The sequence below is a fragment of the Opisthocomus hoazin genome, chromosome Z (genome assembly GCF_030867145.1).
Source record: "Opisthocomus hoazin isolate bOpiHoa1 chromosome Z, bOpiHoa1.hap1, whole genome shotgun sequence".
In the NCBI taxonomy this organism is placed as follows: domain Eukaryota; kingdom Metazoa; phylum Chordata; class Aves; order Opisthocomiformes; family Opisthocomidae; genus Opisthocomus; species Opisthocomus hoazin.
In genome coordinates, this window is record NC_134454.1 from 78691138 (window position 1) to 78718038 (window position 26901).

A 26901-nucleotide genomic window follows, 5' to 3' on the forward strand; every position below is an offset into this window, starting at 1 on the left:
GAAAGGAGTGGACGAGTGAGCCTCACCACCCCGTGCATCCCTTGCCACAGGGCACGAGGGCTGCAAGCAGCCCTGGGAGAAGGGAGAACACACCACAATCCCACATTTTTTTCTATTTTTCCCTATTCCAGCCTTACCTTTCCTTGAGCCACTAATTCTCGCTGGGCTGCTGAGGCTGCCTTCACCAGGGCACTCGTGGCTGCAGCTATGGACTTGGCAGCTTCCAGGATCTGCTCCTCAAAGTCCAGGCTCTCGTCTGCTTGCTGTGGGCAAAAGCGGGGTGTGAGTCCCAGGCAGGGGTGCTGGGACAGATGGGGCAGAGCAGGATGATGTCGGGGGGCTGAGGGCGCACACGCAGAGCCGGATTAAGGGCTGTGGGGTTGCAGGAGGGCACGGGCTGCCCGAGGAAGGTCCAGCTGGGGATGTGGGAGGCAGCAGGAGCGCAGGAAGTGGGACGAGCTGCCAGATGGGGCTTCACATCTGGCTGAAGCACAGGCAGGAGAGCCCCAGCACAGTGCAAGCTGAGCATGGGGGTCAGCCAGGGCTCAGCACCACTACCTTGGGCTTGGCCCTTGGTTTCAGCTGCTCCAGCTTTTTGGCTGCAGCCTCAATGGCAGCCGCTGCCCCCAGCAGCTCATTCTCAGCGATGACAGTGGGGTCTTCTGGGTCAACCCACTCGGTCCCTAGAAAACACGGGAAGCGAGGCAGGTCAGACCCGTGTGCAGCCCGATTTCTGACTTGCTCTACCTCCTCCATCAGCTGCTGAGCTCTCCACCCTAATCCCAGCCCTTGGTCCTGCTCCTTTGAGCAGGACCTTTCTTTACCTTTCATGGCCTCGGCTGCCTGGATGAGCTCGGTGACGGAGCTGGCCACGCGCTTGGAGTAGCCGGCCAGCTGCTGCTTCAGCTCGTGAGTCGGTTTCTGCAGGATCTGTGGGGAAGATGTAAGCACGGGAGAAAGGGGGACCTCATAGGTCTGTTTGGGGTGCGCTCCCCAAGGAATGAGGGTGGGATCCCCCAGCTCCCCTCACATATGCACACATCAGGCGTTGTCTGTGATGCTTTCTCGAGAGACCTTGGCTGGCCTCCTCTTGCCTGCAGACGGGATGAGTTTCCCCTCAGCCCTGCTGCGTCCACAGCTTCTGGGACATCTTGCAGACACAAGATCCTCAGCGCAAGCCTTGCTGCACGCAGCAGCTACCCTCTTCAGGATTTCTCCCCCCCTCCAAAGAACTGTAAGCTCCAGAAACATTTCCCCCTCGCCATCCCCACTTCGGAGATTTGTCTGCAAACACAAGCTGGGCAAAGCCAGGGGACCCTGGAACCACGTCCCAGCCCAGGAAGGCTGGCCCCACCGGGACAAAGCAGCTGGCAGAGCCATGAGGGTCCTTCACCGGGGTCAGGGGGGACACATGCACACACCACAGCACACACGTGTGCACACACACAGGGTCTGTACGCACAAGCAGAGCTCACCACTGTCCCGACTCGCACCGCACAGGCGGGAGCTGCCCATCAGCTAGAGCGGGTGTGAGTACGTACGCACACACACGGACCCTGGGGTCCCTCTGGACACACGCAAGTGCCACCCCAGCACTGGGCTGGGCACGCAGACACGCCGTGAGCAAGGCTCATGCTGAGGTTAGACACCAGCAGGCACCCCAACGTCGCCTTACTCACCGGCTGACAGGAGGGAGGGAGAAGAGAGAGAAGAAAGCAGTGAACGCCCCGGCCGGGACACGCGGGCGCTGAGGTCAGCAGGCACTGGGAGGGCAGGGGAAGGTGGGTGCTCTCCCGTGGAGGGTGAAGGGCAGCCAAGAGGAGAGGTGGGAGCGAAGGATCAGAGGTCCCGGGTGGGGAGCTGTACTCCCATCATTAGCTCATACTTCATCCTCGCAGGGCCAGGGCACTGGGAGGAGGATCCCGCGGCCGGAGGAGCCACCTACACCCAGAGCAGCCATGGAGCTGCTCTCCTCCTCGCTTCCCCTTTGCACCTTTATTTCTTCCCACCCTGAATCACTTGACTGCGGTTTTCAGCCGCTGGATCTCTCTGTTTTTGAAGGGAGAGACCAAGTCCCTGTGGAGGTTCAAATTCCTTCCCCTCCCCAGTGAAATATGCAGGCTTTCCCACTCCTCTGCTGGGAGCCACGCTTTCCATCCCGAGTCAAATAACCCTCTTTCTTGAACCCTAACCACGCCTGTTCACGCATGGTGCAAGGCACTGGTTCCCACAGGGACCCAGCGTACAGCAACAGACTTGTTGCTGCCGGGGAGTGAGGCAGCATCGCGTCCGCCATCTCCCCTCCCATTCTGCTACATCCTTCCTGCTTGCAGCTCTCCAGGAACCTGCTGGCCTCTGATAAACGGGACCCACCAACTTCATTCCTGCCTTTGCAAACCAGAGTGCTGCAGAAGCTGCGGGGCATCATGGCTTCATCCTGAACTTGTGTGAGGCCATCCCAGCAAAGTCACCGGACCTGCATGTGGCTTGGAGTCCCTGAGCCGATGGCACGCAGTGATGGCTGGTTTGCCCTCATAAGCGCATCCGGACTAAATACCACATTATTAAGTCTTCTATCTGCTCTGACAACGTGTTTTAACACCGCCAAAGGCAGCCTGGAGTCTACAAGCTTGCTAAGATGCACCTCCAGCGAACATTTCATGTGATGTACCAAGGTATGATCCTCCAGAGACGTCGCACAGCAGCTGGGCAGTTACACCCAAAATCCAGCAGAATAGCATGTTCCTGCAAGTAGGCTGACCTCGGGCACTGCTATACTAAGTCATTAGCCCAATCACCTGTTAACAACAGGTCAGCCAGAGAATTTCTCCTCAGCACTCCAGCCTTGGCTGCCATGACTTAACGTGTGGCTGAAGCATCTTCCAGACTGACATTTGATCTAGATGCACAGGATGGATAACTCCAAGTTCCCCTTGGAACTGTATCCCAGCGGTTACCTCCTTTGGATAGAACCACCCCTTGACTTCCCCTCCGTCCAGCTTCAATTTCTAGCCATTGATTCCTGCCCACGTCCTCTTTGCGCTGTCAGTGCTGGTTACCCTCTGCCTAAAGGCACTTTCCCTGCAGGAAACCACAGTCTGAGCTCCACCACCTAGTATCCGGCGAGCCTGAACAGCACACTCTCACCAAGCCCTTCTAACCAGCTCAGTGAAACCTTCCCACAAAGCCGACTCGCCCTCAACCTTTGTCTTGACTCCGGTTCGAGGGCTCTCGCAGATCTGTGGGCTGGGTCTGTGCATCCTTCCAGTGCCCTCAACTCCACCTTTGCAATCTTGCCAAGAATGCAAACCGCTGGAAGGACCTCACTCTGCAGTACTAATTTGCTTCTTGTAAACTATGCTCATCTTGTAGGACTGCTAATTAAAGCAGCCAGCTGAAGTCCTCAGTGGGGCTCAGACAGAGGAAGACCCAATCAAAAGGGTGCAGCTGGTGCCTGCAGTCATCACCTCTGCTGTCATGGGCACTGCCCATCTCCCACTCTGCTGCGAGCTTAACAAGCTCTCTTTTCACACTGCCTGAAGTCTCTCACTCCCACCCACCACTTTCACTGGAAGCTACTTCAGGATTTTGCTCCCATGTTGTCGAATTTCCAGCCTCCATCTGTTTACAGCCAGTTAATCTCTGTCTGTTGTTGGCCAAATACCTTTCTTCCGAGCCTGTTCATCTCTCTGTCATCTGCTTCCACGGCAGGGGATCGCCCACGTGCTGTGCCGGCACAGGCAGTGGAGGGGGCTGTGCAAAGACCTCAGCGGGAGGTGCGGAGCCCAGAGGACCTTGGGGATTTGGGGAGCACCCACAGGCAAGCCCCTGCCCACCCTGGGAACCGGGCCGGGGACACTCACCACCAGCACGTGCTCCAGCAGCTCCAGATAGCCGTCAGCGCACTCCTTGCCGAAGCGCAGTGCCCGCTGACGCACGTCCCCCCCCACTTCTGGGTGGTACGCGGCTTCCTGAAAGACGGAGACAGGGAAGCCCCAGTTCGCACCCAGCGCCATCGCTGACGGCACCCACAGCCCCCCAAAAAGCTTTGCTGGACCCAGGTCTCGAGCCCTCCCCACCTTGCAGGCGCGCAGCATATCCGCGATGGCACGTCGGCTCAGGTTGGCCGTGGCGATGACGTCCTCCTGCCGGCACGAGTTGCCAGCGGCCACCGCTTTGGCTGTGGCCATCGTGATGCCTTTCGTCATACGGATGAAGTCCTCTGGGGTGGAGACCCTGGCGGGAGGCACAGGGGAGGAGAAGACCTGCGAGGAGAGAGGCGGTGGTGAGGCATGGGGCGGCCGGCAGGAGGGACGGCAGCTGCAGCACCACGGCTGTACTCACTGCCAGCTCCTGGCGAATGTGCTCTATCGTGGCCTCCAGCGCCCGCGTCCCCTTCGTGGCCTCGTCCTCGACGGCCTTCACTGTCTTCAGCAAGGAAGTGACATTCGTCACCATCACCTGTGGATGGGAAAAAGACAGCCAGGTGAAGACCCGTGAAAGCTCTGGGCTGGTGTGGGCACCTGTCCCTCCCTCATGTTTTGGTGCAAAACAGCCCTGTCCCCATACTCCGCTCACAACTCCTCATCCTGTTCTCCCACCAATGCCTCCTTTGCACGCTGTGCTCCACTTTTTACGTGCCCTTTCCCGCCCTCTTGCCCTGACTGTCCCCCAGTTGTCCTCCTGCCCCCAGACAGGCAGAGAAGCTCCCCTGCTCTTTCTCCAGCTCCCACTGCCCCATCCCCCCCTTCCCATCACAACCCAGCTCAGACCTTGGCAGAGTTCTTCAGCTGGTAGACAGCAGGGTCATCGCCAGCTTTGCCAGCAGCTGCCTTGGTGGCACCGATCAGGTCTCCAAGTGCCTTGGCCACATCCTTCACAGCATTGATCAGGACCACCTGGGGAAAGCAAGACCAGGACAACAGCTTGGCTACGGTCACACCCAGACTGGGGGTGGTGTGGCCCACCAGTACAGTGAGAAATTTGGGCACCCCAGAACACACAGGGAGTCCAGCTCAGCCAGCCGAAGCCAAAGCTCAGCTGGCTCTCTCCACAACAAGTGAGATCCAGCCCAGAGCACCACACAACACCCACAACCCTCAACCCCTCCAAGCGAGCTACGAGCAGCCTCTATTTATCCTACACACCCCATCCCACCTGAGTCTCTGGGTCTTCAGATCCCAGGCTGGCAGCACCCAGCTTCACCACCTCTGCCAGGCGGGTGATAGTGGACACGGAGGACTGGGCAGCCTGGGCGAGCTTCTCCTGGCTGGCTGTGGCATTCTGCACTAACACCTTGGTGTCCTCCACCAGCGCCTTGGCTGTCTTCAGGATGCCCTCCCTGGGGAGAAGAAGGGAGTCAGAGGGGACACAGCCCTCTACAGGCACACACGGTCCTTGGGGTGTAGAGAGATTGTGGACCCTGCCTCCTGTTTGTACAAGCTGGAGGGGGAACAGAATCAGTGTGACCTGAGCTTGCAGCTCTCCTTGGGGATAGTCCACAGCTCAGAGAGAGAGCAGACCACAGAACAGAGCCTGACCTCCCATCTCTGGCTGAGCAGAGGATGGACGAGGTGCCTGGGTACCTGTGGTCAGCAAAGGTCTCCGAGTTCTCCCGGTTAAGGGTTCCTGCCGTGGCAAACATGATGGTGGTGTCGAGGTCAGCAATGATGCCAGAGACAGCGCTGGCTGCTGTGATGCAGGCTTGCGTCCCACGATTCCCAGCCTGAAGAGCTGCCAGCACGTGAGACACCTGTGGGGTACGAGTACGGTGACTAGGGTAGCAGAGCAGGTTCAGGCAACCCCCACTGCACACACCTTCTCTGATACCTCCAGAACAGAGCTACTCCATACCAAGGAGAGGAACCGGGAATCATGTGGTCTGGACGCCCTTTCTTAGCTTCCAGATATTTATTTTCACCCCGTACCTATCATATTTGGGCGTCCAGGACATATTGGACTCTACGGCAGTTTCCAAATGAATAAGGTTTGCATGATGAACATCACAACCATTCCTTCGTTATCTCCTAAACTCAATTTCTGCACTTGGGCAAGCACTCACAGGAGAACAAGTTTCCTGATGGCAAGCAATCTTGGAAAGGAAGGACCTGCAGGAGGTCCTGAGCATGCAGGCACTTGCCAGGCACAATAAACAAGAGTTTGTCTTGCTTTCGTCATTTTGCTTACAAGCACTGCTGCTCTACCCTTATCAACTGAGTGTTTTAGCCACGTTTTTATTCAGAAGTGTGCTCTTCAGACTGACTGATGGACAGGACGCTTTCCACCATGCCTGCAAAAGGTGAGGGGTAGATCGATCACCCAGTACAACCTGCAAGCTTCGCTGGAGATGCACTAAGTGCTATGCCCACCGCTGCAAGAGCTGATTTAGAGAGTCCTGGTCTGCCACCAGTGCATACATGAGTCTCCCCTGGCAGGCCACCATCAGCACGTCGGCAGGCAGCACCTGGACGTCACACCCACCCACCACAGCACCAGCTGCTGTTCTGGTTCCTGGAAAGGGGTATCCATAGAATCACAGATTGGAAAAGACCTCTAAGATCGAGTCCAACCATTCTCCACCCTGTCAGCTGGGCAGGATGAGCACGGCTGTGAGAGCCAGCAGAACCGAACAGGACCAGGGCAGCAGCTCCAAGGGCACATGGCTCAAATCAGCATCCCTCCCACCTTGCCATGCTGTCACCCCTCTCTCTGGACCACTCACCTTCTCGGAAACCTTGCGCGCACTCTCTATCAGCTCCTTCTTGGTGTAGGCATCGCTGGGGCTGCACTGCAGGGCTCCAGCCTTGGTGACCAGAGCGGCACAGCCGTGACCCAGCTCTTGCACCCGGCGCTTGATGTGGGAGCCGATCTGGAAGGGAACACATGCATGAGAAAGCCAGCACGGAACTAAGCCCTGCACTCGTGATACCTGCTGGGAAACGCCAACCACTTCCACCCAGCTCCTCTCTCCTCACCCTCCCACTCTGGAGGGGGAAAAAGGAAACACGGCTTCGCTCCACGTTTCCACACCGTGTTGCAGGGGAGGTGTGAATGTTGCCTGGCCCCATCTCCAAGGGTTCGAGCGTCCCTGTCCTCTGCTCTCATGCTCCAGCAGACCCTGATCTGCCCCTCATCACATCCAGCACTCCCCCCTGCGCTCGCACCTCCTCGTTCTCAGCCGTGAGCGCAGCCGGCTTCGCCTCTTGCGCCAGCTGCCCGTAGTCGTTGGTGAGCTGGTTGGCCAGTATGCCCAGCTCGTCCGGGTTGGTGGTGGATTTGGTGACCTGCAGATGGAAGAAGAGCAGGAGTTGGAGGGGCCCTACACTGGGACAGGCAAGCAAGGAGGGCAGTCACCTGCCTGGGGGGCAGGCAGCACTTTCTGCAGTGACAGGCCTGCTTGTACCCACCATCTCCTGCACAGTCACTGCGATGGCCTTGGCTGTCTTCACCATCGTGGTCTGGTAGTCCACAAAGGTCCCCTCTGGCTCGCCCATCGGACCCTCATCCAGCTGCAAGAGACCATCAGGAGATTCCAGCTCCAGCCCAAACACCTTGCAGGGTTTGACTCTGACTCTTCCTCTGGCCCACCCCCAGCCCTGGCCAGGTCTTCTCCACGCTCCCCTCACCTGGTTGATGGCCTGGGTGATGGAGTCCACCATGCCCCCCACAACACCCGCAGCGCTGGCTGCCTCGTTCAGGGTAGTGGTCAGGTCCTCCACCGCTTCCTTCATCATTTGCACGGCCTCCTCCAGAGCCTCCTGGGTGTGGGCAGCTTGCTGCAAGGATGAGCCAGAGTGAGGGAAGGTGGGCAGTGGCTCCCCTCCTGACCGGGATGCTGCACACTTACCTTGGGTTCCTGTGTCTGGCACACACATGTGCACCGTGCAGCACCCACACATGAAGGGGAGCACGCCACTGACATGTGCCCCTCCTGCTCACCTTGGGGTTCCCACCAGCCTCCTTGGCCGTGTACAGCATCTGCAGGGCAGACTCGGCCAGCGTTTTGGTCTGGTCCAAGAGGTTCATCTGCTGCTGGTGGTTGGGCGTTTTGGAGGCAGCACCAATTGCTGCCATAATGAGCGGCTCAAAGTACTGAGCCATCTGGGACACCTAAGGAAGAAGTGTGTCAGCACCAGCAGCTTCCAGCCCTGGCTGCCTCGCACCTCTCCTCCCACCACAAGCTTCTCCATGCACACCGAGTGCCCCATCAGCAGCTCCCCATCCCCGTGTTACCTTGTGCCCCAGCTGCGAGGCCTCAGCCCGCGCCGCGCTGGCCACGGGCTCGATCAGGTTGCTGATCTCCTGGACAGCCGTGATCATCTGGTTGTGCAAAGCCTGTTGCAAAGAGAGGGAGTCACGTGAAGCTGCAGCAGGGCTGGGGTCACCACGCGCTGCTGGGAGCCAGGGGGAAGGATGCCCATTCCCGTTCAGCTTGCAGCAGCGCGTCCCCAACCCACCTCCTGGGAGATATCTTCTCGGGGGGCCAGCTGCTGGCTGATGGCAGCGAGGGAGGCCTGGTCCACCTCCCGCATGCATCTGTTCAGCACCTCAATGGCCTCGTCGCACTCCCGCTGTCCTGGAGCTTTGTCCCTGCATGACAGACGGATCAGACCAGCGCTGGCAGGTGCTACGCCACACCTTTGCCCTCAGCCTCGGTTGGTGCTGGTGAGGGGCAGAACCCCTCTCCCAGGCTTGGGGTAACCTGGCGTCATAGACCCCAAGCATGCCAGCACGTATTCCCATCAACAGACACCAGGGCTGGAGGAGCAGCTCCCATGTAGGACAAGAGGGATGGCATCTTCTGTCCCATCCCCTGCCGGCAGCGGCCAAGGAGATGATGAACCAAAACTTCCCCGGGCACGCTCGCTCGGAGCAGGGGTACCTGCCAGCAGCGATGGGGCCACAGCCAAGCGGGCAGGACTCTCCTCACCTCATGTTGGTGATCAACTTCTTGATGGAGTCTGAGACGGTGCGAGAGTGGCCAGCCAGCACTGACCACTGCGGCGGGTCCTTGGGGTTGACGGCCAGAGAGCGGGCAGTCTGGATGAGGCCAGCAGAGCTCTCCAGCATGGTCTTGGCTGAAGAGACAATGGGCTCCATGGCTCTGCGCCCCTGCACAGGGAGACGATGGGCTGGTGAGGTGCGCAAGGGACTGTGCATGCGAAGTTACTCCCTCTCCCGTGACCCTCACCCTTGAGCAGCCCTTCGAAGCCTAAGGCTTGCTGCCACCTCCCCATCACACCCCCAAAAGGCACCAGCCCCGCACCGGGACTCCATCCCAAGCTCAGAGGGAGGCACAGCTCCTCACCACCCTTTGGCAGCCCCCATCGTGGCCAGGCCACGTCCTCCCTGACCCTGTAGCATCCCACCTCCGGGCTGATCTGGGCAGGAACGGTGGCAAACTCCGGGTTGGAGGCAAAGGCTGTCAGGTTATCCACGGCCTCGATGAGAGGGGCGGTGGCAGCACGGCACCGCTCCCGGTTCTCCTCGTTGAACTCACCATCCAGGGCCTGGTGTGGAGAGACCAGGGTAGTCATCCAGCCCCTGCCATGCCCCAAAACCCATATCCACCACTGTGCCTCGGCAGGGAGACCGCACCTTGATGGTCTTCACCAGGTTTGCTGTGCTGTTGGCCACCTCCTTGGCCGACTGGACAAACTGGCGCTTGGCCACAGGGTTGGCGGTGCGGGAGGAGGCCAGGCGGCACGTGTTGCACAGGGCCGAGGTGTGCTTCGCTACGATGGTGGCTGCTGAAAGCACCTGCAGAGAAGAGAGGGGTGAGGCAGGACCCATCGCATGTCCCCATCCCCGCAGCTCTCCTTTCCCACCGCGTGGGGCACCAGTGACCACAGGGGTCACTGGGGACCCAAAAAAGATCGCCGAAGTCCTGCATGCCCATACAGCCCCCCTTATCTGGACTGTCACCATCGCACCGAAGCTGCCAGCTGGTTCCCAGTACAGCTGATGGGGTCTGACGAGACACTAGCCATAATCTCGGCCAACGCTTGGGACACAGCTTTTCCCACTAGCCTCACCCCCTTTTGTGCAAGAAACACTTACCTGGGACTGGGTACAGGCAGGGTCCACCAGGTTCTGGCAGGCCATCTGGATGGCTTGGTTAGCTCTGGCGAACTGAGTGGGGTCTACCAAGCCCTGCTGTCCAGCCTGGCTGTTGGGGTCTGAGACCCCCACGAGGTAGGCAGCCTAGGAGCATGAGAGAGGCAGTGAGAGCTCACACACGGCGGGGAGGCTCAGAGCAGGCACGGGCTGCGGAGGAGGCTGGCAGCACAATCCCACGGGGCCAGGCTTGGAGGGGCAGGGGAGAGGGTAATGCCCAAGGCTGGGACTGAGAGCATCTCACCTGGGCAGCTGCCTCTGTCAGCCCACAGAGAGCTTTGGAGGCGGCGCTGATGGAGTCGCCGAACTCGGGCAGTTTGCTGTTCTTGGCATTCTGGGAGATGCCAGCCATGGACTCGCCCAGCACCTGTGGGACACACCACGCATCGGTTATGCAGACCACCTCCTGCTCCTGCAGTGCTCCCAGGCTGAGAGCTTGCTGTGCTTCATCAGCAGGGGAGGAACCACCTTTCCCTTTGCCCCTACATCTTTCCCAAATCCTCCCCATCCTTCCCCAAACCTCCACTCCTGGCTCAGGGCTCACCTTGGAGTTCTCCATGACACTGTCAAGGCAGTTGAAGTAGGACATGTCGTTGACGGTCTGGGTGGGGTTCTCCAACAGCTCCTTCACCGTCTGCAGGGACACAGGTGTCACATCCAAGGAAGAGTCTGTGCCCTCCGCTTGCATCTCCTCTTTGCTCACTCCTGCCCCTCGCAGTAGGGTGCAGCCCCCCCGCCCACCACCTCAGCACCCAGCCGCCTCAGCCCCTCCAACGCTTCGGCAAGACGTGGCTTCTCACCTCCAGCTCCCGCAGGGCGTTGTCACACTCCTTCTGGCCCGGCGCCTGCTGGGTGCACATGGTGATCAGCTGGTTAATGCTGTCGGTCACAGCCCTGCCGGGGACAGGGGAGAAAGACCCACGGATCAGCTTTGCCACCCGGCCCCACTGCTACAGCAAACAGCCCACAGGGAGCAGTTCCTCCTACCGTGCCGCTGCCGCCAGCTGATTTTTGAGGTTGGGGGCTGCAGGGTCAGCAGAGAGAGCCTTTGCAGCCAGCAGCAGCTTGCTGGAGGACATGGAGATGCTCTTCAAGTTCGACACCACCTGCGCCTGGTCTTCCTTGTTCTGCAAGGAGCCAAGAAGAGTTCCCTGCAGCAGGTTTCCAAGGTCCACGCCCACCTCGTGTCTTCTCCAGCGGTTTTCAAGCTGAGCTGGTTCCCTTCATCAACTCGTCCGTCAACAGCAAGGATACTGCGGCAACGCTTGCCGAACAAACCCAAGCCACTTTCTCCCTGCCACTGCGGTTTTACACAGCCCCAAACCCTACGTCACCAGCTGCGTTGGCCACAGCCACCCTAACCACCGCTGCCCAGCCACCCTGCCTGTGGTCAGGCGCCTGCCCAGGCACCCCAAACCTCCCACTGTACCCAAGATCCCCCAACGGGTGTTTGCTCTCACCGGGGACTGGCTGGCCATCTCCACTCCCGCCTGCAGGAACTCATTGAAGTCCTGCCCAAATTTGCCGGAGGACTTGGCCAGGTCTTGAGGGGTGCCACGCGACGCCTGCACCAGCTCGTTGGCGGACTGGTTGAGCCCCGCGGCCGCCCGGTTCAGCTGGCTCTGCGCCTCCTGGAAGCTCTTGGTGCTGGGAGGGAACTGGAGGCAGGGAGAGGGGTTAGCAGAGGCAGCGAGGAGGATGGAGACGGAGGATGAAGGTCTGGCACATGCTTGGGGATACGCTACAGAGCAACCCAGTGAGGACAGACCGGCTCGCATCCCTACACGGTGTCCCCTTCCCCTCCTGCCCCTGCTCAGCTCACCGAGTCTGCGAGCAGCCTCTTGCTGGCCTCTCCCACCATGCGGATGGCAGCATCCACGTCCCGCTGCCCCGGCAGGCAGTTGACGCAGCGGCTCAGGGCCTGCGACACCGCCTTGGCCACCTACGGAGAAGCAACGAGCGGTCACCGTCCCCCGGCCAGCCCCACGCCCTTCCTGCGGGCTGGCCGGGGGGGACTGGGGTCCCTGCTCCCCCTGCCTGGGCCAGACGCTGCTGGCTCTCCGGGTCTCCAGGCTTGGCCACCGCTTTCCGCGCCTCCTCGATGAGGTTGTTGGCCTTATCCATGACGTCGCTGGCGCACTCCAGCATGGCACTCTGCGCCTGCGGGTCGGGGGTGCTGGCTGCCACGCCGCGGGCAGCCTGGCTGAGCGAGCGCAGGGCCTGGGCCACCTCCCGGGCAGCGATCCCTGGAGAAAGGAGATGTCAGTCGCTGCCGGCGCGGCCCCCTCTCCTCTCCCAGTCCCAGCATGGAGGCCAGTACCTGTGTAGTTCTCATTGCCCTGAGCCACCTCTCCCAGGAGGTGAGCAATGGCAGAGCTGACGGCTTTTGTGCTGTTCCCGAGGTCCTGAGCGCACTTCTCCATCTGCAGGGGGAGAATTGGGGACATGCGGGTGGGCTGAACCTCCAGCCTCCACCCACGCCACCCCATGCCACCCTTCCCTGCACCCTCACCGTCTCTCCCGGCAGAGGCTTGAGCTTGCCATCACGGGCAGCTGCCTTGGCTTCCTGCAAGTCCCTCTCCAGGCTCTGCACCAGACCCAGTGCCGAGTCTATCTCCAGAGGTCCACACGCCTCTTGAGCCTGCGATGGGGAGAAGGGAGGGTGAGCGAGGCAACCACTGAACCCACCCTGCTGTGGCACAGACCATGACCTGCCATGGGGCCTTCCCCGCTCTCCCGCTCCTGCTCTGCGTAGCCAGTGTCCCACTGTGGAACGGGACCCAGCTTCTCACCTTCTGGGCAGCCGTGCGGAGCTCAGCCAGAGCCGCGGCCAAGTTCTTGGCACACTGGCTGAGTTGCATTGCGGAGGCTTGGTCCGTGATGGTGGGGACGGTGGCCTTGGCAGCAGCTACCATCTTCCCACCGGGCTGCCAGGTCAAAAGAGAACGCCATGAGAAGGGGACAAACAGGTAGCACCTCTCTGCCGCCCACCTGCAGGAGGTTTCTTAGCAGGGCTAGGCAAAGTAGGAAAGCTGTAAGGCCGGAGCTGGTGTGGGAGGCTGTGGGCAGCGTGGATACCTGCAAGAAGTTCTGGCTGGCAGCAATGAGAGCCAGCTGGGCGCTGGGGCTGTCCGGCTGGGACTGGCTTCCTCGCACGCCCTGCACCAGCATCGGGATCTGCTCTGCCACCACCTGCCAGAGAGGAGGGTGACTGGAGGGGCTCAGGTGGGAGGAGACAGCGCTCCCCACAGATCTAATCCAGGACCAGTGACCAAAAGACCGGCTCCCGTGAAGACCCCATGGTCCTGCTTGCCTGCTGCAGCCCAGCACGGAGCCTCGGCATGGCTGACGGGAGAAAGGACGGGGAGAGGCAGGAGACGCCAGGATCAGGCCCGGTCCCTTACCTTGCAGCTCTGCACCAGCTGCTGCTGCGCGGCAGGGTTCTTGTTGGAGGAGGCGGCGTGCTGCGCGGCGGCGATGGTCTGGGTGGCGGAGGCGGCGGCTTGCTTGGCTGCGTGCTGGCAGAGGGAGGCACGGGTTAGCACCGGCGATGGGTCAGCCTGACCCGAGCCCCCCTGCCAGGCGCTGGGGCCCAGCTCCCCCTAAGCTCCTTCTGCTGTGCCTCCACCTGCGACAGCAGAGCATCCCCAGCACCCTCCATGCCCAGGGTCCAAAGCAACACAGTGCACACCGGGGAAGGGAAGGGAGCAGCAGGAAGATCTGAAGGATGCAGCATGGACACTGAAAAGTACTTCATCCCTCTGGGAAGTGCAGGGATGCGGGGGCTCCTGGCCAGGTCTCACTCACTGACCGTGCCTTCTCTGCCTCTGCGGCCCCTTGCCAGGTGTCTCACCTCCAGCTTGTGCACGAGCTTCTTCTTGATGGCATTCTGGGCTGCAGCGTTGGTCGCCATGCGGAGCCCCTCTGCTGCCTCACGCAGCCGCTGCTGCTGCTCCTCGCTGTCTGGGTGGGCTGCGGCTCCCTGAAGAAAGCAGGAAACCCATCACACCTCGCAGGGACAACTGGATCCCCTGGCCTCCTGCAGCAGCGGCTGTGCTGCAGCCTGACGCCTTGGAGTCACCCCAAGGCAGCCTGGCCGCCTACACTGGAGATGCCCAAAGTGTCTCCAGGAGAGCTCAGCAAAGAGCTAACAGCTCCTCTGCTACCACCCACAGCTCCAGAAGCCGCATTCCACCGCACAGGTCCTCAGCTCAGTGCAGGACCTTGCTCTGGGAACTGCTCTCCCACTCAGGGGCTGCTCGTCCTCTCTGCAGCACCAAGCTGATGGTGTCAGACGGGGCTGGGGGACAAAGCCAGTGTCCATCTTCCCCCACGCCACTGACCTTCGCAGCCTCCACCATCTTGGCAGTGGCATCAGCCAGGATCTTAGCCGCACTCAGTAGCTTGCGCGAGTTCTCCAGGTCTGTCTCTCCCTCTGCATCGGCTTTGATGGCATTGACGAGGTCGGAGGTGGCCTGGGCCAGAATACGAGCCTGACGCACCATTTCCCCTGGGACAGAAAGGAAGGGTGGCCTGTCAGCAAGTCCCACAGGCTCCCCAATACCTCCCCATCCACCGCGCGCTACATCAGGTGCCATCAGCCACTCTCACCAGCATCGCCCATAGAGCTGAATATGTTCTCAGTGACGTTGAGGATGGTGTCGGTGGCCTGGTCGTAACGCCCGATGGGCTGCCCGCCCAAGGCATGCTGCTTGATGTGCTGCAGCAGGTCGTTCAGGGCCTGGGTGACGGCCGTGGCTGCCACCCCAACCTGCTTCAGGAGCTGGTCATCACTGGTGGCCGCCTTGGAGGCCTCCACGCAACCCTCTGCTGACTTGGCCACCAACTTGCCAGCCTCGATCAGCTGCTCCTGGCAGACCGGGGAGCTGATTGTGGGAGCCACTACCTGGAGGGGAGGAGAAACATTGGGCAGCGAGCGTGGTGGGCTACTTGCAGGACCTGTGCAGGTACAGCTGTCCCCAGCTTCCATTCCTCCAAAGGAGATATTCAGGTCCTGCTACACCCACAGACCCACTGTGGAGCTGCCACCGGCCAGGCGACGCTTGCAGCCCCGCCGAGGCGAGGGTTAACCTTGCTGCTTACCTTGGTGCAGGCCACCAGCTGGGAGGTGGAGAGGGCGCACTGGGTGGCAGCGGCGATCACCTGCGTCTGCAGCGCCGCATCCTCCGTTTTCTGGGCCACGTTCTTGGCTTTGAGCACCAGTGCCGCAGCAGCGCTGGCCACTGCCTTCGCCAGATGCATGAGCATGTCCTGGGGGGACAGGGAGCGTTGGCACGGGAGCCGCCACGGAGCACCAGCAGCCACCCGAGCACCGGCAGCCACCCGCCGGGCTCTCGTGAAATATTCAGCGGGGAAACGTGAGCTCTCGGGGCCCCTTCGTCCACCCTGTCCCAGCACCAGCAGCAATGATCACCTGGAGCGGCTGGCAACACCTTGACCCCATCTCTACTGTGCGCAACAGCCGGCGGTGAGGCTGTAACCTGGCCTTGAGCCACAGCCTGCACCACACCACCGCCACGGACACTGCCCGGAGCAGCTCCGGCAACGCTCCCCATCGCCCCGAACACTCACGCCCTGCGAGAAGCTGGCCGCGGCACAGCCACACCGGGGGCAGCTGCCTGCCCACGGGCTCACCCCACCTGCAAGAGGCGAGCGGGAGATGCTGCCCACAGCACTGCCGGCACGCCAGCTATTTTCTAGGTTGTTAGCGAAGGGCTAGATCTCTGCTGGCCCTCCCAGGGCTGAAGGAGAGGTACGACAAAGCAACCAGGCTCCTCTGCCCCGGGAGCAGCTGGAAGGCACGCGGCCGCCCTGCCAGCAAGCAACAGGCAGCGGCCAGCACACGGCAAACCGCTTTCCTGCAGGGCATCGGGTGTGACAGCACGCCGCAGACATCACCCTGGCACGCTGACGGCGCACCCCGCGACAGCTAAGCCTCCGGCCACCAAGTCAGGAGCATCACAGCCTCCCCTCGCCTCCTGCAAGCCAAGACTGCTCCCGTCGCAATCCACCACCTTTCCAGAGAGGAGGAGAGACCGGAGAGCGCATGCACCCAGCTCCAGAGTCCCCAGACTGCTGCACCGGAGCCCAAGGAGGGAAGCAGATACACTCGGGTCTGGCAGCTGCAGGGCAGAGCATCCAGCTGCCTATGTGCAAATTGTCTTCCAGGTCCTAAATCCACCCCTTGGGGCTTCCCTGTCCCGGCACTGCCGCCTGCCTGAGCACGGCTTCCTGCGCTGGTGCTAGCTCTCCTGGCTCCTCTTGGCTATCTGTCCAGGCTCTTCTGCTCATGTTGAAGCTGTGTGGCTGCCATGAACAGAAACCCCTTCTTCCTGCAGCCTGTTTCAGCCTATGCTATGGCTGGATCCTCCTCCCCAGCACGGTGTGCTACCTTCCTTGTACTAGAAGGAGCAGTCATGGGAAAGTAAGTCGGCTGGAAGTCAGCTCGGCCAAAATCAGCCACCCCACGAGACTCCAGCCACCCTGGGTCTCTGATGGAGGCAGGCAGGCAGCTCCCACAGGCAGGGAGCGGCAGGCAGGAGGTGAGAAGGCTGCAAGGGAGGACTCCCAGGGCAGCGCCCACGTAGGCAGTGACCCGAGTGCATGGACTTCTGAGAGCCAACCACCAGGAAAGCAGACTTTTGACAAGAGCCCTTCTCCAAAGAGTTCAGCTGATAGTCCCCAGAGGAGCACCCCTCACATCAGAGAGGGTAAGGACCACCAAGCCATGCCTACAGCTCCCTTTTACCGTCTTTGGGTCAGAGGCAGGCAGGATCCAAGCACGTCGGCTTTCTGAGATCTACATGGGAATCCACAAGATAAGATGCGTTATACCACAGTGGCTCTACGGACAGAGATGGGCAACGGCCTGTCCCCTCCCTCAGCAGTGTTACCACCAGGCACCGGCCAAGCTTCTGCCCAGAGCCCGCCTGCCAGGTACCGCGTGAAGGCCGATGGCTGTGGGGAGCGGGCGTCCCTGGGTGCTGCTGGGCACACTCACCTGGAACCGAGGGTCGGTGTCGCTCTCCCCGATCTGCTGCAGCAGCTCCCCGCTGGTCTGGCCAACGAGGCCAGCAGCCTGCAAGAGATTCTGGCGAGGCTGCAAGGAACGAGGTAAAATCAACACCAGGCTCATAAGCAAGCCCTGAAACCTCACCTGATGGCTCCCCTTTGTTTCCACCCTCCTCTCAGCTCCACAGCCCCTACTGTCTCCCACCTCAGCGCTGGCAGGCTGTGCTGTTTTCAGTAAGTCCGAGACGGCGCTTGCCAGGTTCTTGGCTGCCTGCAGAAGCTGCCGCCCGTTGCCTCCCTCGTCCTCCATCAACGCGGCCAGCAGCTTCACGCCCTTGGACATCTCCGTCAGGTTGGAAGAGATGGTGGTGACGGCGCAGCCCACGGCAGTGTAGTCTGTGTCTGCTGGATCCCCTGCACAGGGAGGAGACGAGTCAGGATGGGACGCGCTTGAGGTGATGCTCCAAGGGCATCTTCCACACCTGTCACCAGTGTGGTTCTTCCTGAGAGTGGAGGGAGACCCCCAACTCCTAAGCCTGAAAGCTGGCCGCATCACCCAAGTTTGGGCAGGAGAGCCTGGGGAAGGAGAGCTGCACTGTGCCATGGCTGTGCGTGGAGTTATGGCAACGACCAGACAACACGTTCCTGGTCCAGAGGATGGCAGGTCAGCCCAGGCCCAGGAGAAAGGACTGGGCTGGGCACAGGCAGGGATGCTGGGGCATCTAAAGGCGGGGCAAGCTGCCAGGGCACAGCTGGCTCTACAGGCACATTAGCAGCAGTCAGGGCTGATTTAGCTCCAGCTGGGGCAGGCTGGTTCCTCCTGACAGAGGGCAGGAGATACAACCTTCCACCAGACAACAGAGACCAAGCCTTCTCCAGAGATGGGGCATCTCTCTTCTCCAGCCCTCCAGGTACCTGCAGTGAGGTTGACCACAGAAGCTGTGCCGGCAGTGATAGCATCCACTTGGGAGTGGATCTCATGCTTCGACTCATCCATCTTGTTTTTGCGCCAAGCTTTGGATGCCTGAAATGTGGAGAAGAGGGTCAGGAGAAGGTGGTGGACGTGGTGGGTGGCTGCACCCATGCTCACACAGACAGATACAGGAAAGAGGAGACAAGGAAGAAGGAAGCAAGAGCTGTGACTACCCAAAACTCCCCAGCCCGTCCTGACCAAGCAGCATGACCCAGTGCCCCCTCCACTCCTGCCACCAGAGTGGGATACCACCCCGGCTCTTTGCAGGCAGCAGATCTTCCCAGGTGCTGCGTGTCCCATCTCTCCTGGGAATGCAGCCAGCCTCACCCAGCCCAGCCAACACCCTCCAGAGAGGTCCCCTGTCAGCACCCCCTCTTCACCCAGCACTCACAGCATCTTGCCCAAGGGGCGGCAAGGTCTCGAAGTCATCCAGCGTGGCCTGGGCTGCATGCACAGCCTGCATGCTGGAGTTGATGGTGCCGGTCAGGGCTTGCTGGGCTGAAGTCTGCAACACAGGGACAGACTGAGGTACGCCGGGGCCTGGAAATCTAAGCTTACATATTCAGCTCACATTCCCCCCCCTGCAATGTGGTGTAATATGCTGATGATGACAGCGCTCTAGGAAGGCACCTCCAAATGTGGGGTGCGCATAGCAAAAAGGGGCTCTCCCCTCTGCACCTCCAACTGGGAGATGCCTCGTCCCACCGTGGGTACAAGCAAGTCTCAGAGTTAACCAGCTCTCGGGGAGGAGACGCGGTGGGACTCCACAAGGCTTTTACAGCAAGCCCCACAGTAGGCTGAGTGGGGCCAAAGAAAACAGCCTCTTCGTGGCCTTTTCCAAGTGCTTCTCCAGCTGCAAAGGACATGGCAGGGCACCAAAGCCAGGGACAGGGCTCTGCTGCAAACCACAGCACTGGTGGGGCTGGCCAGGCACCGCAGCTCAGGGCAGCTCAACCTGAAGGAGACGATGCAGCCACCAGGCAGGGGAAAACGCCAGCTCAGCCGGGCCAGCGCGCACGCAACGCCAGCGGCACAGAGCCCCAGCTCTTTTCAGCAAGCCAACGCCTCACCACAGACCCAAACAGATGGGTCTACACGAGCCCAGTGGGCACCTTTCAGGGTTTGTGCCTTAGGGTGGGCATGGGGAGAGCTTACCAGCGGAGGCATGTGCCCTCGGTGCATCTGGCCACTGGTGATTTGCAGCTGAGGCTGTGGCATCGTGCCCACCTGGAAGTTTTCTGGCCCTCCAGCCCCTGTCCGCATGATGGCTGGCAGGGCCACAGAGCCCAGCTCTGCCTTGCCTACGCGGTTAAACTGCTGCTGCAAGACAGTCGACCTGAAATGGGGAGAAATACCAGGTCATTGGATGACCACAGCCCTGGCACCAGCCACCGAAGGACTGGCAGCTCTTCCTCCAGACAAGCTGTGCTGCAATGCTGCAAGCTTGGCCGGAGCCTGCTCTCCATTCAACTTCTGCTTGGCAGCTGACTTTCTCCTGGAGGACTCACTTCTTCGGTGACACGGAGTCCTCCAGCATGGTGGACTCCTCATCCCCCTCCAGGCCAAAGTGGTCTTTGCTCTTCTTCTGCAGAGGGAAAGAGAAAACGTGTCAGCCAGCACACACCTCCCAGCCCTCCCCTCCTCCTGCAGCCCAGGCACCATATGGGGGCCACAAGGTCCCCTTGCCCCATCTCCAGCAGCACCATGTGCCTCTCATCCAGAGAGGAGCCGGTTATCGGTGCCCTTCTCAGCACAGCCTCACCTTTTTGAGGATGATGTCGATGTAGCCAGCAATCAGCTGGGCAATCTGCTCCCCCTCTGTCGTCTGCACCGAGTAGTAACCATCCTGGTAATCTCCAAAATCCTGCAACGGCAGGGCACAGGGTAGCACCGGAGCAGGGCACTGGCGGCCATCCTGAGCCCCTCTGGTATGCGCTAAGCGCCCAAGCGCCAGCCTCCAAAACAGCAGCCAGGAGAGGCACCAGAGGAGGGCAAGGCTGTCCCACCACACAGCAATACCCAAGAGTGGGCTGGTGTGAGAGCAGCCCTCCACAGGGGCACCACCAGGGAAGTGGTGTGGAGGACCAGGGCCGGTTCCTACCAAAGTGAAGCTCTTGGGAGAGGCTGCCCAGCGCTTGATGTTGGTCAGGCTCCACTCCTGAATCACTTCCTTGGTTTTCTCGTCCACGCGCATCACGCACTCCTTGGTGATCCCCAGCAGACGCGGCACCAGCTTGTTCTTCCCCTTCATCTTCTCCTGCGGGTCACAAAAGAAGGGTTGTGGGCTGCCCTTGGGACAGATCCATCCAGGCAGAGACCTTTACAGGCTCCCTTGGCTACCAAGGACACCCAAGGCCATGCTTTCAGGTGGTGACAATCACAACACAGGGCTTGAAAACAGCAGAAGAAAAGCAAGGAGTGGTAAGGCAACACACGTGGAAAGCCGAGAAAAAGGAGAGTGGGGATGCAGGGAAAATTGGAGCAATGTGGGCTGAGGGGTAGCAGCTGGATGGAGACACAACAGATGGAGAGATGCTGAAGAGGAATTTCGGCCATGGGAGCTGCTGCTTTACCTTGACCAGGAAGAAGGAGACCCCGTAGGTCTTGAGGGAACGGGCAAGCTTCACGTAGCGAACTTTGGCCTCGATCTCGCTCATGTTCCCGCAGTTCTTGTGGGCCTGTGACAGCAAAGACAGAACATCACGCTAGCTCCATGGTCCCCTGGCTGTGTCACCACTGCCCTGCCACAGCCTTGCCAGGCTCTCCTCACCCCGCTGGCATCCCCTGCCCCTGCTACAGCATCCCTGTGACATCCAGGACCTCAGGAGCCGCCTCGTCTGCCCACCTACAGCTCGCTGCTCCTGTTTCTCACCCGCCAAGCTGCTATGCGTTGCTTCCAGAGACAAGAGCAGCCTCAACTTTTGGCGTGGAGGAACAAGTCCAGGTCTCAACTCCCACCCTTGCACTTACCATGAAGATCTTGCGCTCCCCTTTCTGCTTGATGTACTCCTTGGGCAGGAAATCCTTGAGTCTGCCAACAGAGAGCGAACCCAGCTGTTAGCAGCAGAGCCCGAAGCCAGTGTTTGTCTTCGACTACAAAGAGCCCCAACCCAGAGCCTCGAACAAAACGCCTGCCAGGGCACGGGCTGGGAGTTTTTGGGAGCAGGAAGGATGTGGGAGAGGTTGCTGCAGTAATGAAAGCTGCCCTGCTGAAAGTGGGGTGGAGGTCCTGAGGATGCAGCCCCTCGCACGGCACCAGGGGAGGCCGTATGGTGGGCAGGGGTCCCCCCCATCAGAGCTGGCTGCGGGGTGCCAGATGAAGCAGGATGGGGGTCTGGCACCCCTTGCAGCTGGTGTGGGCCTCCACACTTGGGCACTGAGGTGCAGGGAGGAGAGGGGTTGCGCCAGAGGCAGCAGCACCCTCGGAGTGTGCCGGTGCGGTGCTGGGGGCTGTCAAGCTGCTCGAGCCACCTGGGGCTCCTCAGGACACTCACTCCAGAAAGCCTGGCTTGTGCTTCTGTTCGTTGTGTGGCCCGAACTGGATCTGGCACTGGTAGCCAGCAAACTCGCAGGCTTTGTCGAAGGAGACAGGGTGGGAACCATTGAGAATGTCGTCGCGAGCCTGCATGGAAAGAGAAGTCACCGCCGTGGGCTGGGCAGCCATGCAGCCCTGCCACTGCTCCCCTCCGCACCGGGTAGGACCTGTATTCCAGACAGAAAAGAAGTGGCCATGAAAAAGAGGAGCATCTAGGGACAGGCTGTCCCCGACAGGGACCATTGCCATGCCTGGGAGAGGAACAGCAGCAGGACTTCAGGATGGTTCCTACCAGCTAAAAGAGACAGGGGATCCCCCAAGGAGCTCTGGAGTTTGCAGAGGGCAGGAATGGATTTCCAGCATTGGCTCTCACCCAGGGGGTAACCAGGCATCCTGACGTGCCCCCCGTGGTGGCTCCTGGCCAAAACCCTCAGCCACCAGCCCTGGCAGGGTGCTGGCACAGGGCAGCGGAGCTAGGCGCTCCAGGGAGCTGTACCTGCACATAGAGCAAGTTGAGCTGCACAGGATCTCGCGAGTCCACGTTCTGGTCGGAGTAGAAGAACTTGCGCCGCAGCAGCAGTGTTTCGTTGTCATCAATGCCTTGCTCGCGCAGGGTCCGGCCGTGGTCCAGCCAATTCACTGGAGGCAATGACAGGGTGTGAGCAGGGACGGGCACCCAGGCAGGGTCGGTCCCGGCCCCAGGGCTGCTCACGTGGAGCGAGAAACGGATATCTGTCTGGTGGATCCCAGCTCTCACCCCTCGTCCCTGGGCCTCCAGGCAGGAGACACTCCAGGCAGTGTGGGCACATGCTGCCTTGTCACTGTCCTCTCTGCCTCACTGTACTGGCTCTGCTCCTTGCAGGGGTCTCTGCTTCCCTCCCTGCTGCCCTCGGCACGGGCTGACCCCAACCCCAGTACGCGCAGGGACATACACTCGTCATCCGTGTGCAACTTCTGCTTGAGCTTCTCCATCTTCTTCTCATCTCGCAGAAGGGTCTTGTCCTTCTTGAGGGTGCCAGTAACCTCCTCCTTCTTCTCTTCCATAATCTCCCGAACAAGTGAGTACTCATCATAGTTGGTGATGCCTGCAGGAGAGCAGAAGACCAAGCTCAGCGCGACACTGCTGCCAAACACAGAGTTTGGAGCAATGAAGGGGTGCACAGCAGCATCCCCTCCCTGGCGTCACGCACCCCTTGGACATCCCCACTGTCAGGCCATCCACTGCAGAGCTGCTGCCACTCCCCCAGCACCCTCCATCAGATGCTGCCATCTCACCCCACCTCCCTTCCTCCCCACTGTTGCCACCCCCTCCTCTCACCGATCCGGGCACAGATTGTCATGAGCATGTCCGTGACAGTTTTGGAGTCATCCACCATCACTGTTTTCACTGTCCCATCCAGCATGCGGATCTTTAGGGGCCGCTGCTTCTTCTTGTACTCCATGGTGTCCTGTGGGCACAGCAGAGCACAGCTCGCAGCAGCGGCACCGGCCCGTGTCCCACAACCACACCAACAGCTCCCGTCTCCTCAGGTATGCCCAGGTGCGACGCACGGCAGCAGGGCAGGCACCTGCAGCACCTCTCCAGCATGGGCACACGCGAGGTACGTGGCAAGGCAGGTACTAGCTGGAAAAATGTGGGATGGATGCTTACCCCATTGCGAAGCATGTAGTAGTCCAGAGCCTTCCCAGCCTCCAGCCAGATCCCTTTCTTCGGGTCTTCATCCGAGAGGAACAGCCCAAAATCATTGGCTGAAAAACAGGTAAAGTCTCTCTGCCAGGGTAATCTTGAGTAGAATAAGGTCACAGGGACGCCAGCCTGCACCCAGAGATGTGCATCGGCACAGCTCAATGCGTGAAGCACAGCAGCACCATAAATGCTGGAGCCTAAACCGAATGAGTGGTCAAAGACCTGGCAAGCAAGCTTGAGGGTGCATGTTTTACCACAGTTATCTGCGGAAAAAATCATCTGAAGCACGCCTACGCATTGCTGAACTTGGAACTGACAGTCACAACAGAAGGAAAAGCTTGGAGCCGTGGTTGACAGCTCTCCGAAATCTTCGGTGCAACGTGCAGCAGCAGCCAAAGCAAGGTAGTAAAATGCTGGGCATCACCAGGAAGGGTGCTGGGAACTGGTCTATAAAACCTAGGCACATCCACACTTCGAGTACTCTGTGGTGGTACGGTCTGCACCTCCCCAGAAGTATGTGGCGGAGTTTGAAAACATACAGAGACAGACAACTTAAATGATGGGGCCTTGGTATGAGGGACTAAAGGAGCTGGGACTCCTTCGTTTGGGGAGGAGAAGGCTGAAGGAGGATGGGATCAGGCTTATTAGGTGTCAGAGGTGGTGAATTAGTTCTGTTGCCCAAATCACGTTCCCTCAGGGCTGGGGTACCTGGTGAAAGTGCTGCTGCTGGAGCCAGGGCAGTGGCATCCCAGCTCAGACCCACACGGATAGCCCCATTCTCCTGCTGCAAGAGGCCAGGACCACACCTGGCTTTGCCCTGGGAAAGGTCTTTCTCCGCCTTTCCAGCAACCCCATGCCGCAGGCTGTCTTGGCTTGCTATGTTTATAATGCGTCATCTCGTTGGCAGCTCTCTGCGGGGAGGGACAAATTCCTGAGCCGCCTCACTCCTGCTTGGCTAACAATGCCGTTAGGATCCTACTAAATAGGGAGCAGAAAAGTCACAGAGGCTTGACATTTTCTTCTTAAATTTAAAAAGTCCAACCTATTTTCAAAGCAAATTTCAAGAGGATAACTCTAAAGCACTGAAAACTGAGCAGTTTGCCCCAGATCCATAACGTGGGCAGCGAGGGGCGCTTCCTGAGAGAGAGTAAGAGCAGAGCTGGAAACCTACGCTGAAGCTCCCCCAGCCCAAAGGCGACAAAAAACACAGGGCAGCTCAAAAAGACACCCCGAACTGCCACTGGGTGAGAAGAGTAAAAAGAAACAAAAGCTGCAAGGAACTGATAGGAAAATAAAAACTGTGAGCAACTGAAAAGGAACTCAGGAATAAGCAGTTCCCTTTAAGGCTTTCCCCTTGCTTTTTTTTTTTTTTTTTTTTTTAAATGAGCAGGCTGGCTCATGCCCAGGAGCAGGAAATGCAATGCTCTTTCCAGCATTGCTACAGGCCCGCATCCACACAAACACCCAGTCCCTCTCTGAAACCGAAAGCCGCGGTCCGCCGGACGGCTGGCCAGCCGGGCACGGCGCGAGAAGGCATTTCCTTCCATCCTCAAGGAATCTGCTGCTCCCAGATGTTCCTGCACTCCCCCTCCTCTTCCCACGACTCCTGACCTCTTGTTTGCCGCTTCTCCCCTGTGGCACAGCCGCTTTCGGAGGCGGCAGGGACCCAGGAGAGCCCCCGAGATGATGTCCCAGTGCTCCAGCCCCCTCACCCGCTCCAGGGACAGGCCACGTCCGCATGGGCGTGAGTCACATCATGCGTACATGAGCCATGAGCTTAATTCCGAGCCTGGCGGCAGCAGGGAAATATTAATGCTGAGAAGGTTTAGCAAGGTAATGGAGCACCAGCACGGGTCTGGCAGAGGGCTGCTGGCGAAGGACAGACCCAGCGGAGGAGTAAATATCTCCCAGGAAAAGAAAAACTAACTCATGTGGTTCATTAACGCTCACCACAACCCCTGCAACTGTTTAAACCTACCTAGTCCTGGCTAGCGGTGATGGATGCAAGTAGGAGCGAGGAGCAGACAGAAAGGGCAGCAGGTTCAAATTGCTCGACAAGTATTCCACTTCCAAATGTGATTTCCTACCTTATAAAGCCCCAAATTTCTTCTGAAGGGTCGAGGAGGGAGCCCAAGGAGCTCAGCCCCTCACCTCAACATGGCAGGGGGACTCGGACCTTGCTTCCCCCACCCCCCAGCTGCTCTGGGGAAGCCCAGACAGGCACAGAGACAGGAGAGGAAAGGGAGACCGGTGAAATGCCACGAGCTAAGCCTGGGTGGCCCTGGCACGACAGCCATCCCCCGCCGTGGACTTACGCTGTCCCATCTGGGCCTCGGGCACCCGCTCGCGGATCATCCGGCAGGCGTCGTACACCATGGTGGAGGGCTCGAACTGCATCGTCTTCACCACATTGCCGATGCTGATCTTCAGCGAGAGGGCGACCATGGTGGCGGCTGGGCTGTCCCCACTCCTGCGTCACCTGCTGGAGGAGACAGACGGGTTACCTCTGGCTGCTGGCCCCTCCGGTGCGCAGGGTCCTTCCTCTGGCAGCACCTCTGCTCCCCAAAACCCAGAACCCAGCTGCTACTGGCAAGGAAGGGCTGCGCCCCACGTCGACGAGCCCACGAGCGGGTCCCGTTTTCCGGCTCCTTGCTGACCTCGGGGGTCTCCAGCCAGGGGTGTGACCCTCGCCTCCTTGTCCCGAGGTCCCAGAGCCAATTCTGCTCGCCTGAGGGAGTGACGGCAGCTGGCACCCGGCGGATATGCTGCCAGCGAGGAGGAAGCACGCAGGCAGGAGCACGCGAGATAAGCCAGGAGAGCACAACAGAAGGGGTTATAATTAAACCTGCTGTGACACAGAAGCCACAAAGAGGAAAACCAAGGTTTGACCCAGAGCTGGCAGGGCCCTGCTCCAGCTATCGCGGCCCCCCACGTCGCCAGCGGACGGTGCTGAGCCAGCAGCCTGAGCACAGACGGACCCGGAGGGACGGAAAAGCCCGGAGCTGCCCAGGGAGGCGAGATAAGGGCACCAGGCACCAAACCCACCCGTTAAAAAGAATTACCCGGGGAAAGCACCACTCACGCCAGGTGAGTGCTCAGAGGTCGGGGTCTGCGGCAGCAGCTGCTGCACAAACCCAGGGCCGGGGAAGCCCCCGCACAGGCTGACGTGCAGGAGGGCAAGGGACCCGCCGCTGCGGGGCTCACTGCACGGGCACGCGAGGACCGCACCACGCCGTCTGAAACTGGCCCCAAGCCGGGTCCAGCCTGGAGGATCGGCTTCCAGCTTGAAGGATTGCGTATATCAGCTTCAGAGCAACTACTTATCCACAGGGCTCCAACACACCAGCTTTAATTATACTGAATTAAAACAACGATGTTCTTATGGTGGAGCAAATTCGGAAACAAACAACAAAAGTAAAATGAGCTTTCAAATAAGCCCCCTGCTTGCCTGATGCGGCTTGTATGGCTTGCAGAGCCCATTCCTTTGGGCTTATCCACTGTGCAGCAGCTTTCAGCTCTTTCCCAGACTGCTGTGCCTCTTGGAGTCCCTGTGCTGGG

General features: G+C 59.9%; 1 protein-coding gene across 3 annotated transcripts in view; it reads right to left on the bottom strand.

The window, feature by feature from the left end:
• TLN1 (talin 1) overlaps nucleotides 1-26901 on the bottom strand; it is a 34437-nt gene that overhangs the window by 3058 nt on the left and 4478 nt on the right. Inside the window, exons 2-54 of one of the 3 annotated variants that reach the window (XM_075446978.1) lie at nucleotides 25659-25822; nucleotides 23308-23405; nucleotides 22975-23104; nucleotides 22589-22741; nucleotides 22153-22295; nucleotides 21616-21743; nucleotides 21092-21152; nucleotides 20695-20799; nucleotides 20223-20378; nucleotides 19884-19985; nucleotides 19630-19706; nucleotides 19277-19457; nucleotides 18513-18626; nucleotides 18064-18172; nucleotides 17354-17562; nucleotides 17138-17236; nucleotides 16886-16936; nucleotides 15220-15387; nucleotides 14728-15022; nucleotides 14460-14626; nucleotides 13970-14098; nucleotides 13521-13634; nucleotides 13195-13308; nucleotides 12909-13043; nucleotides 12629-12757; nucleotides 12437-12539; nucleotides 12154-12362; nucleotides 11939-12058; nucleotides 11577-11774; nucleotides 11104-11243; nucleotides 10917-11010; nucleotides 10661-10750; nucleotides 10361-10483; nucleotides 10060-10203; nucleotides 9598-9759; nucleotides 9369-9509; nucleotides 8930-9111; nucleotides 8457-8589; nucleotides 8233-8334; nucleotides 7939-8109; nucleotides 7626-7775; nucleotides 7407-7508; nucleotides 7164-7283; nucleotides 6722-6868; nucleotides 5586-5752; nucleotides 5158-5341; nucleotides 4773-4898; nucleotides 4345-4461; nucleotides 4080-4265; nucleotides 3864-3971; nucleotides 825-930; nucleotides 559-683; nucleotides 138-263 (exon numbers count right to left, since the gene is read on the bottom strand). In XM_075446978.1, coding sequence (XP_075303093.1) covers nucleotides 138-263; nucleotides 559-683; nucleotides 825-930; nucleotides 3864-3971; nucleotides 4080-4265; nucleotides 4345-4461; nucleotides 4773-4898; nucleotides 5158-5341; nucleotides 5586-5752; nucleotides 6722-6868; nucleotides 7164-7283; nucleotides 7407-7508; nucleotides 7626-7775; nucleotides 7939-8109; nucleotides 8233-8334; nucleotides 8457-8589; nucleotides 8930-9111; nucleotides 9369-9509; nucleotides 9598-9759; nucleotides 10060-10203; nucleotides 10361-10483; nucleotides 10661-10750; nucleotides 10917-11010; nucleotides 11104-11243; nucleotides 11577-11774; nucleotides 11939-12058; nucleotides 12154-12362; nucleotides 12437-12539; nucleotides 12629-12757; nucleotides 12909-13043; nucleotides 13195-13308; nucleotides 13521-13634; nucleotides 13970-14098; nucleotides 14460-14626; nucleotides 14728-15022; nucleotides 15220-15387; nucleotides 16886-16936; nucleotides 17138-17236; nucleotides 17354-17562; nucleotides 18064-18172; nucleotides 18513-18626; nucleotides 19277-19457; nucleotides 19630-19706; nucleotides 19884-19985; nucleotides 20223-20378; nucleotides 20695-20799; nucleotides 21092-21152; nucleotides 21616-21743; nucleotides 22153-22295; nucleotides 22589-22741; nucleotides 22975-23104; nucleotides 23308-23405; nucleotides 25659-25788 — 7173 coding nt within the window. In that variant the 5' untranslated portion in view covers nucleotides 25789-25822. Of the gene's footprint in view, nucleotides 1-137; nucleotides 264-558; nucleotides 684-824; nucleotides 931-3863; nucleotides 3972-4079; nucleotides 4266-4344; nucleotides 4462-4772; nucleotides 4899-5157; nucleotides 5342-5585; nucleotides 5753-6721; nucleotides 6869-7163; nucleotides 7284-7406; nucleotides 7509-7625; nucleotides 7776-7938; nucleotides 8110-8232; nucleotides 8335-8456; nucleotides 8590-8929; nucleotides 9112-9368; nucleotides 9510-9597; nucleotides 9760-10059; nucleotides 10204-10360; nucleotides 10484-10660; nucleotides 10751-10916; nucleotides 11011-11103; nucleotides 11244-11576; nucleotides 11775-11938; nucleotides 12059-12153; nucleotides 12363-12436; nucleotides 12540-12628; nucleotides 12758-12908; nucleotides 13044-13194; nucleotides 13309-13520; nucleotides 13635-13969; nucleotides 14099-14459; nucleotides 14627-14727; nucleotides 15023-15219; nucleotides 15388-16885; nucleotides 16937-17137; nucleotides 17237-17353; nucleotides 17563-18063; nucleotides 18173-18512; nucleotides 18627-19276; nucleotides 19458-19629; nucleotides 19707-19883; nucleotides 19986-20222; nucleotides 20379-20694; nucleotides 20800-21091; nucleotides 21153-21615; nucleotides 21744-22152; nucleotides 22296-22588; nucleotides 22742-22974; nucleotides 23105-23307; nucleotides 23406-25658; nucleotides 25826-26901 lie in introns of all 3 variants that reach the window. The other 2 variants (XM_075446977.1, XM_075446979.1) reach the window with 2 other exon arrangements.